The sequence below is a fragment of the Poecilia reticulata genome, chromosome 17 (genome assembly GCF_904066995.2).
Source record: "Poecilia reticulata chromosome 17, P_reticulata-male-v2, whole genome shotgun sequence".
Taxonomy (NCBI): Eukaryota; Metazoa; Chordata; class Actinopteri; order Cyprinodontiformes; family Poeciliidae; genus Poecilia; species Poecilia reticulata.
In genome coordinates, this window is record NC_088846.1 from 19,917,819 (window position 1) to 19,933,602 (window position 15,784).

Sequence of the window (15,784 nt, forward strand, 5' to 3'; positions counted from 1 at the left end):
CATAAAAATAATTAACTATACTATATTAAGAAATTATATTTAATCCTCAGTGCTACATGAATGCAAGTTTAAACATTTTGCAACAAATAAATCAAGTAAATTAAGTCCAATGTTAGGTCTGTGTAAGCTAAACGTGAGAGTGCGATGGCATATATATATACAGGGGTGAAAGTAAGGGGGTACGGGAGGGTACTGCATACCCCTAAAAGATTTAGCGGGGGTACGCAGTACCTGCAAGAGAGGAGCGGCTGTAAAACATCAATGGTTTCACTGTGCAGCCGTGAGTTCACCCACTAATCAGCCGTGACTGATTAGTTTTTCAATAACAATCTAAAGCACAACTTAATCAGTTAATAAATAACTTTTTTCCCCATTTCATATTGTTTCTGAACTGTTCGTGCTTTGCTAGAGCAGCAGGGCGATATGTCGATTGCGGAAGGTTTTGAGTCGATCTCGGCATTAGGAGACAAACTGAACGCCGCCAGGACGCTGAGACCAGCACGTCCTCCTCTGACTCGCTTAAAACGTTTGTAACTTTATTAAAGAACAACAACAAAGTCAACAAAACGTGTTCAAATTAATGGCACAACAAAAATAATAATCTCAGTAATTATTGTTTCAACAAGGTGTTGCGCAATTCTGTGTGTTTCGGTGCCATTATCAAAATAAATAGCAGAGCAGGAGTTTAAAATTAACTAATCAACCACCTCTGTGTTCATGAGAGGCTTATTAATGATTGCAAAATAAGTATCAAGTTTGCAAACCTAATACTGTAACGGACTAAATGTTATATTTTTAACGTAATCTCTGGTCGGCTTGTGGAGCGCAGGAGGTTGCCATGACAGAGAGAGAGAGAGAGTAAAAGGGTGCGAGTGGTTTAGAGTTGATCACCTGTTCGGGTTACCTTTGCTTACCTTTGACCTTTACAGCCGCTGTAGTTTCTGAACGTTCAATAAACGACAAACTTGGACTAATTACCTCGTTCTTTGTGAGTACAAGTCATTTACAACAAACATCAAACACAGTAAATATGTTTCATTAAGTATTTAACAAACAAATGGCTTCTACTGCGATAATTTTGTGGAATTAAATTAATTATCTAATATAAAAGAATAGTTTCGTGCTGTCAGGCTCAGAGTCTGAGAGGCTTTTCCTTTATCAAACTATTATTTTATTTTTTTTGCCTCTTATTTAGTGGAAATATTGATGTTAATGAGACTTTCTCCAAAATAATAACTTTTTTCAACCTTTATAGCTCCACTGTTGAAAATGAGGCTCTAACATTCACAAATGACATTGAAATAAAATCCAGTCCAACATCTGGTTTGAGGTGATTCCTCTGGAACCTGTTGGAGGAAAAATATCCCAACTTCAGAAGATGAGCTTTAACCTAACAGAGCTCTGTGGTTCCTCCTAGCAGCATGAGAGTCAGGGTGAGGAGGTGCCATATTAGGAAGAGAAGTGGAAGCTGCAGGATCTTCAGAACAAACAGGTCATGATGCTGGGCTACTGATTATCCCCCTGTCTGGACGGAGGATCAATAGAACCGGTTTAAAAGTGTCGAGAAAAGTTGAGCTCATTCCACTTCCCCATGCTGGAGATTTTAGTTATTTTAGTTTAGCTAAAATAAATGGTTACATGTCAGACATGGAAAACTAGGATCACTCCATGCCATGATGTTCAGAATTTAGGTCTCATGGCATCTCAAAATTCATCAGCACTGAAACTCCAAAGCACACAAAGAAAAGAAGCACACACACACACATATTTATTTATTTATTTATTTATTTATTTATTTATTTATTTATTTATTTATTTATTTATTTATTTATTATTTTATTTTATTTTTTTGTCATAGTACCCCCAAGAATTTAAAACTACTTTCACCCCTGCTCATAAGGAGGCACCTCTCTGAAGACTTGCCAATCTGTGGACTGAAAACAGTCCTGGAGCACACAGGCTGCATCCCTGGGCCACACAGTGACTGTCTTCTTCCTTGGCATAATCCGTGTCATCAGCGGACGATATGCTGGCGCCAGCAGGATGGACATGTGGTCGAAGAGGCCAAGAAAGGTGCGAGGAAGAGCTCTGTACGCACCGTGAATGTTGGTGTAAACACAATAGAGTGTAAGAAGGATGACATGCCGGTAAAAACTGGGTAGAGTGTCCGTCAGTTTCACATGGTTAAAGTCCCCTGCAACGTAAAATGCCTCCGGGTGCTTCATCTGCAGTGAGCTAACGGTGTCATACAGCTCCTTTGAAGCTTCGTTGCCGTTAGCACCCGGCGGAATGTAAACAATGGTGACAAACACTGCAGTAAACTCCGGAGGCAGATTGTATGGCTGACAGGTTTTAACCAGTCCACAGTTGGTACACCAACCTTCACTCACATACATTGTCCTCCTCCCCATGTTTTTCCTGACCGTTGGTCTGCTTGGAATAACTGAAGACTGTTGATCTGGAAGGCTAAGTATGGCATGTTGCTGTTAAGCCAGGTTTCCGTTAGGCAAAGAACAGCACAGTTCTTCATCTCTGCAGAAACTCGGCCTCAGATCTAACAAATCCACTTTCTTAGCCAGTGAGTGGACATTGTCCAGAAAGAGAGTCGGAATTGATGGCTTCCTAGGCACCAGCTGGGTCAACACGCCCACCCGTTTCCTTTTGACAGTTGGTCCTCGCACCCTGCTGTCCAGTACATTGTCCTCAAGAGCCGCTGTCTCCCAATTGCGGATTTCAGCCTTGGTGATATTACCAGTCAAACTGTCTCCAATGGCCATCAGCTAAGCCGAGCTACATTCAGCCGTAAAGTTTGTTTTAACACAAACTTCAGTAGTTTTCTAGTTGTTCTGCTGAGGCAGTGACATCAATTTGTGACATCATGCAAATTGATGCCACAAAGAGAATTGATGACATCACAAAGGTTCAAAGCCATTGGAGAGCAAGTAGAAGGATTGTCTCCTAACAAGAGAGTTAGTGCGAAAGTTGTACAAGACACAAAGGAGTTTTTGAGGAGTTTTTGGATTTATCTAAAGAAAGAAGATTAACAATGAATCAGAACAGTCAGGCATCGACTTCTGTTTGGCAATATAAAGAAACTCAACAAACTTTAGCTGGAGAGACGCGGAAGCTCGAAGATGTCTTGAAGAAAGTCAACATGATGACTACTGAAAGACAGATTCTTCTGAAAGAAAATGAGGAGCTCAAGATTCAAGTAATCAATTTAGAAAAAGCTGTACTTGACAAAGACAAGCTGATTAGAAAAAAAGACGAGGATTTTGAACATCTGTCCAAAGGATACCAAATTTTAAAGGACGATATCACCCTGGAGAAGAAAAACGTTGCCTTGGAGAAGAAAAACGCAGCACTGGAGAAGGAAAAAAACACTCTAAAGCAGAAAAGCACTGTCCTGGAGAAGGAAACAATCTCCTTCAAGTTGATGAGCAGTGTCCTAGAGCAGGAGATCATCACCCTGGGGGAGAAATGCACCGTCCTGGATCAGAAAAACACCTCCCTGGAGGAGAAAAAGGCATTCCTAGAGAAGGAAAAGACCACCCAGGAGCAGAAAAACACCACCCTGGAGCAGGAGAACATTGCACTGGAGAAGAAAAACACAGATTTGGAGAAGAGAAACAAAATCTTGGAGAAGAAAAACAACACCCTGGAGAAGGAGAACACCGCCCTGAAGCTGGAAAACACTGCTTTGAAACATAAAAATACCACCGTGGAGCAGTACAACGCCATCTTGAAGCAGGAGAATGCTGCATATGAGTGGATAAACGCTAACCTGGAGATGAAGAACACCAGCCTGGATCATAAATGGAAAATCCTGGAGGAGAAAAAAAACATCTGGGAGGAGAAAAACAGCACCCTGCAGTATGAGAACGCCACACTGAAAAAGAAAAGCACAGCTTTGGAGCAGGATAAAACCACCCTAGAGCAGAAAATGGGATTCCTAGAAAAGGAAAAGACCACCCTGGAACAGGAGAACACCGCCCTGAAGCTGAAGCAGGAAAGCACCACTCTGGATAACTCCACCTTGAAGCTGGTAAACGCCGCCCTGGAGCAGGAGAACACCATCTTGGAGCAGGAGAACACCGGCCTGGAGCAGGAGAACACTGCCCTGAAGCTGAAAAGCACCACTCTAGAGCAGAAAATCACTGTTTTGGAGCAAATAAACACTGCCTTGGAGCAGATAAACACAGCCTTGGAGCAGAAAAGCACCACTCTGGTGCAGAAAAGCACCGTCCTGGAGCAGAACAACACCGTCTTGGAGCAGAACAACACTGTCTTGGAGCAGACAAAAACTGAACTGGAGGAGGGTTACACCTCCCTGCAGGAGGAAAACGACATCCGCAGCCAGATAAACACCATCTTGGAGAAGCAAAACAAAGACCTGAAGCTGAATCGCATTGCCCTGGCGCTGACAAGCACCGCCTATATTCAGGAAAACAAAATGTTGCAGCTTTCAGTGGAACAGCAGAACAATAGACTAAGGGTCTTAGAAGAACAGCTATCTGTAGAGGAAACCGACGAAGACAGCCAGTCGGCTTCAGGCCAGTCAGCAGGAGCAGGAGTATTCAGACGTGTGGTCAGAGGCTTCACCAATACACTTCTGAAAATGTGCAAAACAACCTGAGGTACTGGGTTCAAGCATGATACTTATAAATAGAGAAGTGTCATGAGGGCTCCAAGCTTCATGCTTGATTGTTGATGGTAGAAAACCTTGAGGACAACAGGACTGCAGTGTCAAGGGAGCTTGACACTTGGGGGCTGATGACGGAAGAGCTAATCGCTTGAAAGATGTTGGCAGGAGAGCTTGCACCCGGCCCATCTCCAGGGCTTCGTAGCGAGGCCCGTTGGTCTCCCGGCTGACCCCCAGGGCTTTGTGCCGAGTCTCTTTGGTCTCTCGGGCGACCTCCAGAGTTTCATTGCGTGTCCTGTCGGCCTCCGGAGCCTCGTCTTGGGTCCCATTGGCCTCCCGGTTCCTGTTCTGCCACCGGCAGGTACTTGCTCCACTGCTCATGTCGCAGGTCCCATTGACCTCCAAGCCAGGCTCAGGAGATTGGCTGGGAGGTCGACAGAACCTGTGACAATGCTCAGGAGGTTGGTCAGGACCTGACACATCCCCAGCATCCTCAAGGTTCCCACTCTGTCACCAACACCCACCAAGGTACGTGCTCTGCTGCCAGCGTCCTCCAAGGCTGCTGTTCGCCGGCGTCCTCCTCAGATTCTTTTGGTTTTCCTTAGTTGTTTCCATTTAATTCTGCCTTGTTTTCCACATCTGTTCTTCATTGGTGATTCTAATTATGTTTATTTCTTGTTTCTAGTTATTTTCCTTTGTTCTAGTTTAATTAGGTTCCTTTAGTCTCCTTACTCCTTTGTGTTTGTATTTTGGTTGTTTCCCCTTGTGTAATCTTCCCCCCTTTCCTTTGCCACTTTCTCGATCCCTTCACAGTCTGCTTCCACTCCTTCCACTCACACCTGCTCATCAGCCCAGGTCCTGCACAGTGGTGCACTTGATAGCACTGTTGCCTTGCAGCAAGAAGGCCCTGGCTTCAATTCCCAGCATGGAGTTCACATGTTCTCCCAGTGCATGCATAGGTTCTCCCCGGGTACTCCGGCTTCCTCCCAAAGTCCAAAAGCATGACTGTTGGGTTAATTGATTTCTGTACCCATCCTTAGGTGTGGATGTGTGCGTGCATGGTTGTTTTGTCCTGCCTCTGTGTTGTTGGCAACCTGTCCAGGGTGTACCCCGCCTTCTGCTAGAGATAGGCACCAGCACCTCTCCTGACAATGGTGACAATGGTGTAAGAAAATGGATCAATGGATCATCCACCCCAGGTTTTTCTGAAGCTCACAACCTCCAGTATTTAAGCACCTCATTGTTAGTCACTAGTTGTCGGTTCGTCTTGTTACTTTTCTCATTTCTTCCTGGTTTCCTTGTGATCTTCCTGTGTCTCCAATTTGTCTTTGTTTTGCATTTCTTTTGTTCCCTGGATTTTTTTTTCATGTTTGTAAGTTTGCTTATTCGTTTTTCCATTAAATATTCTTAAATTAACTACGTCTCTCACCTGGTGCACTTGGGTCCAGGTGAGACCCAAGTGCACTTGGACCCCCTTACGGCAGCACCCTGCCGTAACCCCTTACGGGGTTACGGCAGGGTGCGTACCCCTAAAAGATTTAGCGGGGGAAGAGGTACCTGCAAGAGAGAGGAGCGGCTGTCTGCTGTAAAACATCAATGGTTTCACTGTGCAGCCGTGAGTTCACCCACTAATCAGCCGTGACTGATTAGTTTTTCAAGAACAATCTAAAACACGACTTAATCAGTTAATGACTACCTTTTTTCTCATTTCATATTGTTTCTGAACTGTTCGTGCTTTGCTAGAGCAGCGGTGCAATACGTCGATCGCGGAAGGTTTTGAGTCGATCTCGGCATTAGGAGACAAACTGAACGCAGCCAGGATGCTGAGACCAACACGCCCTCCTCTGGCTCGCTTAAAAACGTTCGTAACTTTATGAAAGAACAACAAAAAAAATCAACAAAACATGTTCAAATTAATGACCCAGCGAACAATCTCAGTAATTATATTACTGTGCGTTCCGGTTACATTATCAAAATAAATAGCAGAGCAGAAGTTTAAAATTAACTAATCAACCACCTCTTTGTTCATGAGATGTTTATTAATGATCGCAACATAAATATCAAGCCTGCAAACCTAATATCGTAACGGACTGAATGTTGTATTTTTAACATAATCTCTGGTCGGCTTGTGGAGCGCAGGAGGTTGCCATGGCAACGGGTGTGCTAAAATGACAGAGAGAGATGGAGAGTAAAAAGGTGCGAGTGGTTTAGAGTTGATCACCTGTTCAGGTTGTTTTACCTTTTCTGTGACTCATCACAGCCGCTGTAGTTTCTGAACATTCAATAAACGACAAACTTGGACTAATTACCTCTAGTTCTTTGTGACTAACAAACATCAAACACAGTATATATTTTTCATTAAGTATTTAACAAACAAATGGCTTCTTCCACGATAATTATATGGAATTAAATTGTCTAATATAAAAAATAGTTTGGTGCGGTCAAGCTCAGATTCTGAGAGGCTTGTCCTTTATCAAACAATTTAGTATTTTGCTTCTTATTTAGTGGAAATATTGATGTTGATGAGATTTTCTCCAAAATAATAACCTTTTTCAACCTTTATAGCTGCACTGTTGACAATGAGGCTCTAACATTCACAAATGACAGTGAAATAAAATCCATTCCAACATCTGGTTTGAGGTGATTCCTCTGGAACCTGTTGGAGGAAAATATCCCAACTTCAGAAGATGAGCTTTAACCTGACAGAGCTCTGTGGTTACTCCTGTCAGTATGAGAGTCAGGGTGAGGAGGCACCATGTTAGGAAGAGAAGTGGAAGCTGCAGGATCTTCAGAACAAACAGGTCATGATGCTGGGCTACTGATTATCCCTCTGAGAAATACAGCTTTATTTTGTAGCAATTCAAGAGCTACCAGCTTTTATTGCTTCGCAAAAAAAATAATCAGCACAGAAACTCCAAAGCACATATAAGTAATATGTATGTATATATATTTCTTTGTCATAGTACCCCCAAGAATTTAAAACTACTTTCAACCCTATATATATATATATATATATATATATATATATATATATATATATATATATATATATATATATACACATATATACTGGCATATGCTGCCACCCCTGAAAATATCCCTGCCACCCTCTTACCACCCCATAAATATTTTTCTCGATCCGCCCCTGCAAATGTCCATAAATATAAATTGACAACAATGCTTTCTGGTGCAACTTTCTCAAATAATTTCTCTATTTTGTATCTGTCTCTTGTCAAATTGTCAAAGATAAAACATTCTTATGATGTTTTAAATAAACTGAGCTACAATAGGATCTTCCACAGGCTGAACATAAAAATGTCAGAAGTTGTATTTTCTACTGAAATTCGCAGTTCTCTGAGGACATCTTGCTCACTCCTCAAAGCAGAATAAACTTTTGTTTTGGTTCAGCAGAGAAATGGTGCTACCAATCCTCCAAATGAATGTTTTCGCTTTTTTACAGAATTCATTTTCAGAAAATTGCTTATTTAGGATAGATATGTAGATTTGAAATGTTTCTTCATGTTGTCTGGACTCATCTACTACTTCTCTGAACTTCCTCTCACCTTTTCTGCTTCCCATGTCTTTCCTCCCCGTTATGCAGGTTGCCCTATGCTGGCTACTTTGGAGGAGTTTCGGGTCTCAGTAAAAAGCAGTTTCTAAAAATCAACGGCTTTCCAAACGAGTACTGGGGCTGGGGAGGAGAGGACGACGACATCTATAACCGGTAAGTGAGGAGGATCAGAGGAAAGTTGATTGGTCTGTTTCCAATTCACTTTTTACAAAAACGGGGCCAAAAAAGGTACATTTTGCTATGATTCCTTTTTTTCATTCTGTAGAAATTAGACAGAATTTTACTTCCTACTTTAGCCCTTAAAACCTGATACAAGCAATAATTTTGTGCTTAAATCTACATCTTCCAGCAGAGGCCAAACAAATAAATATAAGATTTGACACAGAATTTTTTGAGAAAAGTATTGAGATGTGTTGGAACTGTCAGGATTAATTTTCATTGTCTTTTAAGAACAATGTAAGACCACCTACAGCAACCCAAGCCGTCACAAATACATGCACTGTCATCCATTATTCCTTATTTCTGCTATCTCTGTAGAAAATTGGACACCTCAGCTAAAAGTGACACACGAGTTCTTCATTTAGATGATTTATTACAACTGTTCAGAGAAGGAGAATGATTATTTCATAAATTAACCTTTTGAAGTGCTTCAGTCAGCTTTTAATGTCAAGCTGAAGTTCACTAATTATGTTGCAGTGGGTGTTGGCTAGAGTCAAATCCGGGAGGGCATTAGTTGTTTGACAGGTTGACAGGAAGATGAGTTGGGTCTGCCTGGTTGCATTCACGCATTTAGATGATAATTAGTTTGATTCATCTTGGACGCATGGTTCTCTTGCACTTGGTTCTGTTTAATTACCTGGTTAACTGGCGATCATATGAGTAACTTGGCATCTTTGGGGCTGGATGCTTCGTTTGAAGTTAAAAACTGTACAGATATGTACTTGCAGTTTTACATATTCCCTGATATGTGATCCCATAAGCCCCCCTCGCTCAACGGGAAAAATGTCACTTGGGTATTTCTTTACAGCTCGTCAAAGTCGGCTTCAAAGAAAAAAATGATGTCAGTTACATTTGCATCCAGCAAACTCGGCTCAAGTGTACTAATTATACAGACGCACAGCTTAAGACAGCAGGACGCCTCTCCACAGATTCAGTGCCACCTCCATCTTCATTGTATCTATATTCTGTATCCTCTGTTTTCCTCTTCTGCTGTATGGCGTGTGTGTGTGTGTGTGTCGCCCTCACAGTGTGAGGCTTATCTTTTCCACTCAGAGTTACTATGTTGGAGGAAAACTGAAATAGAGCATTTGGGAAAGGCACTGTTTGACTGTGTGAAGCAAAACAGTGTTCAGAAGATTACAGTTGTTTTTTTCTGAATCTGGTAAGATGTGATAAAAAGAGATCTATGGTTGCTGTGTGAGAGGGTTGTGTGTGCTGATATGTCTGCAATAATGTGCCAAACAAGACAGAGTTAAACCACTAAGTTTTTATTGGAGGAAAACAAACTCTCAGCTATTAGACGCTGTAGATTTCCCCAGAGATTTTGCCCTGCACTTCGACTCCGCTATTTTAGCCACTCTGATATGTGAGATAATGTTGAGGAGAAATAAAAACATTGAGTGAACAAATGTAAACTTTCTAACATTGTGTTTCAGAATCAAGACATAGCTAATTGTCAGGCTTTAGTTAACATAAAATCAAAGGCAAGATTTCCTAAGTTCATTTTATTTCACACTAAAAGTTCCCGAATTATGGAGGAGAAAAAGGCCTGTGTTACAGATTCTCCATCTACTTAGTGCATAAAGTTCCCTTACATATTTTCATAATTTGTTTCACAACAGATTCAACTGGATTGCTTAGTCTCAAAAAGCTGAGTCTGTGTGTAACCTGCCTAAAGCACATGGTCCAATTAACCCATTTGAGTGGTATGTTCGCTATTCTTTATGAGTGGCGAAGATGAACAGGGCTCTGCTATGTGATGTTTATAGATCAGACAGACAGGAAGTTGTAAATTACCAAATTAAAAGTCTCTAAAAATCAACATATAAGTATATTTTAAAAATGCCTCCATAACATTGTTTTAAAACCAAAAGTTAACACACTGATGAGCTCTGTGACTTTTGGGGGCTATTAGGTTTTTTTTTTTTTTTCAGTTTTTTTCTTGATAAATATACATTTTTATGTTTTTCCGTTAAATAATTGATTTATTTTTTACAGCTCAACTTTACTTCCAAATTTATAAATATAAAAGATGACCATAATGTTTTCTACCACCTTATGAACTTCCACCTTAGAGCAGCGTTTTCACTATTGTTACTTTGTAAAAAGATCTTTCTTTCGTGCCTCAGATTTACAACTTTATGTACCAATTTATGTATTTATGTACCAAACCATATGCTACAAAATATGTAGCATTATCTGTAAATTCTTTAATCTCTTATCACAGATACTTAAAATATTGTCAGTTTTATTTTGTAGGCTTGAAGTAAAGAACCACTGGTATAAAGGTTTTTTTTTTTTTTTCTTTTGCAATACATGTAAAATGAAAACATAGAAAAAGCTAAATTGGATATGAAAGCTTAGGAGGTATTGTTTTTTTTTTGTCAAAATGTAAGAAAGTGTAGAAAAATGTATTTATGCTTTATTTTTAATTTATATTTGCAGCCATAAACTCATCCTGACACGTCTGAAAAACCTAGCAAAGTGCAGTGGAGCTAAACAAACTGTCTTGCGGGGCTGAGTAGAATAGAAATAGGTTTTTGTTCATTTTTCTAAGTTACAGGCAGTCCTCTCTGTTATGCACATTTATCTCTTTCTATAAAAGTCACGAACTCAATCTCAGTATAAGAAGAACCACAAGAAATAAGAGGACAGAGTTCAGAACAAAGGTTATGCAGGGCTTCATTTGTAAACCCCCACCGTCCACCATCCAGTCCTTTTTGTTGTTGTTTTTGAATCAGTTAAGTAGAAATTCCCTTGAAAAAAAAACACCCTGGGACGAGGCTGCGCTTTTCTAGCTAAAACTAAAATAAAGCAGGACCAAAACTCTGGTGGGGATTTTTTTCTGAGTTGGGGCATGGCACTCGGTGAAGGTATTACCTACCTCTCTTGAACCTACCTATTTCTAGCACCTCCCATCACTGTCACTGCTGAAATACCTTAGTTTGTATCTGAAGAACCTTCATGACATGTCATGATATCACAGATGGTGAGTCCACCTTTAGGAAGGTACCCAACAATTACAAGATGCTCAATTTAAATTACCATACTTGAAATAGTTCAATTACTTAAATAATTCATATATTTATATTTAGTTAATTTATAATTCCTTTTAGCGCATTTAGTAGCAGACAGGCGGATGGCAATATAAATTCAATTTGTGATAAATAGAGATGAGATTTATGAAGTGAAATCCATTTGAAACCCTGGCTTAGATCTGTATTCATTTATTTTTAGCTTGGGTAATCAGGACGCATGTGTTGACTTGCAAATAAACTAGAAAAAATTGTCCTCTATTTTACTGTTTTTGTCATAGGAGTACAGTATCCATAAGCTGCTGCCTGTTCTGTGGCTCAAACTTATCATTTATTTCTTTTTGACACCAAGTCAGTCTTTGGTTTGTCTGGTTTCTTGATTTTGTACCTTTAACATGACACCCATGCAGGTGCCTTTGTCTTGACCAGTACCAGCAGGGCAATTTTTTGCTCTTGTCTTCTCGGGGATTCCTACCCCCACCACTATTTATGACATGTTGTTACAAATGAGAATAAGATCTTGATTCACAAGATTCTAATTTGAGTGAAACTCCTTCACAGAAATATAAACAAGGTCAGTCTGCTTTAGAGCATATTTTGCTTGGAGGCTGTCTTGGTATTAGAAAAAAATGGCTTGTATATATATGTTGTTGCATAACTGACCATTGTTACACATTTAATGCTGCAGCCCCAAAAAAGGTCTCATAAAGGGTAAAGTGAGTGATCTCCTGAAGAAAAGCTTGTTTGTAGATTTAATTTGAAATCCAAGGGCTTAGACAATGCCAAATGTGGTAGGGTGCAGAGAGGAAGAACATCCCAAGTAAACTAATTAAATATCCAGCAGACAGAGTCTCGCTGGATTTAGTAAAAATAGCTGTAAGACAGGAGCAAAGAGATGGAGAAATAAAAGAGCCGTGTTAGAATGCACAGTGGCAAAGGGGTAGTGTGCTCTGGTTTTCGCTCAGCTGGAATTAGAAGACATAGTTCATGAGTTTGAACCAAGCAAGCAGCTGATGTGTCCAGCAGCCTCCATCTGTTCTCTCTTTGAAGGCTGCTCTGAAAAAGGAGCATCAACTAAACCACTAAATTGCTTTTTTTTTTATACACTTCCTACTCTCACCTTCAGCACCTTCCCCCTCCCTCAGTTAGTACTTCTCTCCAGCCCAGCAGCCATCCATCTCTTCACATCTTGTTTGCTTGCTTCCCTCCAGCAATTTCCTGTTTTGTGCTGGTTTTGATGCTGCAGACTGAAATGGGTCCTGCCAGCTTCATCTCAGCCCAGAGGAGAGCTGTCCCTGCTGCATGGGGTGGGCTTCAGTCAGATAGGGTATGCGCCACTGCCCCGGCCAGGCCTCAACCAAATGTTGGATGATATCACCGATAAGGATGAAGTCTGAGCACGCAGCTAAAGGATTGGAAAGCCACCAACCACCTTCTGCCACTCTTATCGCTGACCTTTACCCTTTGGCTCAATAAACCTCCCAGCTGTGACTTTTAGCTGTGCTTGAGCCAGCATCTTACAGACGTGCAGTCACAGCAGTGAGCGCTTCTCTGAAGCCTCGACAATGGTATTTTTAGAGCAACCCTTTGAACGTGTCAAGCCTTTGATAAGTTTAGTCACAAATCAGGGTCAGGGCAGATGAACAAGGCATGAGGAGTGTTTGAAATCTCACGTTTTTGCCTTTGCTTTTGTTATTTTTAGAATATTTTTCCCTTTCTGTCAAGGAGCTGAAAATGAAAGAAAGGATTGTGACAAGGCTGCAGGAAAATGACAATAAACGATGGATATCAAAAAAGTACTTTTATTGTGGTTTACTAAACTTAGCCTTGGGTTAACAAATAGAGAATAATAAAAAAAAACAGTGTACCATTTACAATTTAGAGTGACAATTTAGATGCAGCTAATTATGTATTTGACCCAATAAAAGAGAGCAGATCAAATCTTGTCTGAAATTTATGATGACATCACAATTCACATATTGGGCAGTATTTGACCTAAATGTGAAGTTTTCATTAGCTATAAGTAGAAAATCTAAATAATTACCAGAAATAAATTCTTATAAACACTTGTGTGTAATTAATCTATACTTTGCATTTCACTTCATGAATTGAGTTAGTAAAATAAATGAACCTGCACTGACTTTTTTTGCATACTCTTGGATTAAAATGTTGTTAGACCCGCATTGAATCCCATCATTCCTTATTTTTCTGCAGTCAGTAAAAGAGAATCTGATTATCTGGAAATAAAGTTCAGCTCTCCTTGAAGGGTTTTCTTGCCATTTTCTCATTTGCATGCTTTAGGTACAGTTTGCAGAGAGGTTATAGAGGATTGAAAAAGAAAATCCCACAAAAAGATCCACATCATTTGTGTTCACACACAGTTGTCAGTAATTGCAGAAGAAAATGGAACCACTACATCCGAAGACCTAAACATACTCTGCAAAAACAGATAGATTTGATCTTTTACCCAACATGGTAGGAATAAGAGCAAGAAAAATATTAGCTTTATCAAACTAAAGCGCCAAATACCAGTTAAACACCAGGTAGTATTTAGCCAACACTAGAGGATGACGGTGCAGTACATATAGCACGCAGTTCTGTAGTTCTCCTTAGATTCTGTGTTATGTCATATTTCTTCCCCAGAAAAAAGAGCTATTAGTTATAGTTAAAAATTTTCTCAGATATCTAAAGAACTTAAAAAATCAAAGTGTAGATTTTTCAAATCACCCTCACATTAGTTTTATTGGAATTGATAGATACTAAATAGCATTGATGATTTTGTTAAAGAAAATATTTTTTATGAAGTAACAACCGAACGAAAGTGCTCCAGTTAATTTTTGGATTTTTCTGTTTAAGATTATGCAGCTGCAGTAAAATATCTTTGCATCGATAACAGGAAGGGTGTGTAATTTATTTTCTTAAAAACTACAACTGACAGAAATAATGAAATGGTGTGAAAGACAGGAACAAAATCGGGGCTAATTGATGCAGCTGTGTCATGACAGATTTTCTTGATGTTTCTTTAAACTGACAGCTCTGAAAGCAAGGATGTCTGATTTTGTTTAACGCCTGTCATCTTGACTATCCTGTCCTTGTTTCAGGCCTCACCTACTCTGCTTGTGTCCCTAAAATATGAGCGGTCAAGTACAGAAATCTAAATCTGTGTTGAAATCATAGGCTGATAATTCCTCTGTAGGTTAAACGAACTATGGCCAGTAGTAAAGACAGAAAAGTGCAGAAGGAGCTTGTTTTCTGAGCGCACGGAAATAAAAGCATCCTCGAGTGTCAGCAGGAAGACGAGACATCTCCTCCCTTGCTCTTTAGATAAGCAGCCAGCACTCACATTTTCTTTTTACTGTCAAGGAACAAAGGACAGCTTGACTATCTTGAGGAAGCTGCGTAATAAAGTTGAATCAATGTGTGGAGGAGACAAACTGACAAGAGGAAGCAGCAGAGGACTGAAACAGCAACATCAGCGTGTGGTGATCTGAGTTTGAGGCCGGGGCCTCAAACTCAGGGCCTCAAACTCAGAGGCCGGGGCCTCAAACTCAGAGAACTGCATTATGCAGTTCATGTTAAAATGTGTTTGTCCATCTGACCTTCCGCGAGCTTTATTGATTTGAAAAGGTTACATCTTAAAAGTCATCAGTGTGTGAAGTTCCTCCCACAGAATCTGTTTCCGTATCGGCAACTGGTCCCACAATCCCAAAGCCACAACCAACCGGAGAGATGTTTTTAATTACAACCTGGATGTCAGTTTAGACACACACACACATGCACACACACCAGCAGCTAAACTTAGATTGTTCCAAAAATTTCAAGTAGTGTTCGATCTACACTGAATTATTGAATTTAAAATGCAGCTACTCTGCATTTTAATAGACCAAAATGTTTTATTTTTTTTATTGTAGCCTCACGCTAGTTTCCCTTTTGAATAAAGTACAATAAACGCTTGTAGTTGTGTAAGGACTCCTAAGATCTACTTAGTAAATTAGATCATTCCTTTAAATTTAATCAGAAGTAGGAGAAAATTGAGCCCTAACTTGGAAAATAAACTTTTAATATCCTGCTGCTGTGTCTGCAGAATGAATCAGCAATGTTTGGAAAATTACTTGTCACTTTAGTCATTTCAGTAGTAATAACCATTCTGTCCTTGTTTCAGACCTTAAAAAAGAAAGAGCTCTCCTTTAACCAACCCAAAAAATACTTACCTCTGTTGCTGTGCTTCTTCTGTTGACTCTCCCTTTCTCCACAATGCACAGATTCTATATATTTTAACGTCTAATGTGAATATTTCTATCTTCAAATGGTAAAATA

The 15,784-nt window shown here is 40.1% G+C and overlaps 2 protein-coding genes across 4 annotated transcripts in view; both read left to right on the plus strand.

Annotated features, from left to right (window-relative positions):
- Window positions 1-15,784, plus strand: part of b4galt2 (UDP-Gal:betaGlcNAc beta 1,4- galactosyltransferase, polypeptide 2) — a 178,324-nt gene that overhangs the window by 135,029 nt on the left and 27,511 nt on the right. For all 3 annotated transcript variants that reach the window (XR_014084330.1, XM_081598501.1, XM_081598500.1), the window contains one exon: window positions 8,244-8,366. Coding sequence is in view for 2 of the 3 variants with exons in the window: in XM_081598501.1 (XP_081454627.1) it covers window positions 8,244-8,366 (123 nt within the window). In the remaining variant the exon portion in view is untranslated. The remainder of the gene's footprint in view (window positions 1-8,243; window positions 8,367-15,784) is intronic.
- On the plus strand, window positions 1,169-6,058 carry LOC103467765 (uncharacterized). Its single transcript, XM_081598819.1, has 2 exons — window positions 1,169-5,170; window positions 5,456-6,058. Exon 1 carries the CDS (start codon window positions 3,047-3,049, stop codon window positions 4,634-4,636), a length of 1,590 nt encoding a protein of 529 aa, XP_081454945.1. The 5' UTR covers window positions 1,169-3,046; the 3' UTR covers window positions 4,637-5,170; window positions 5,456-6,058.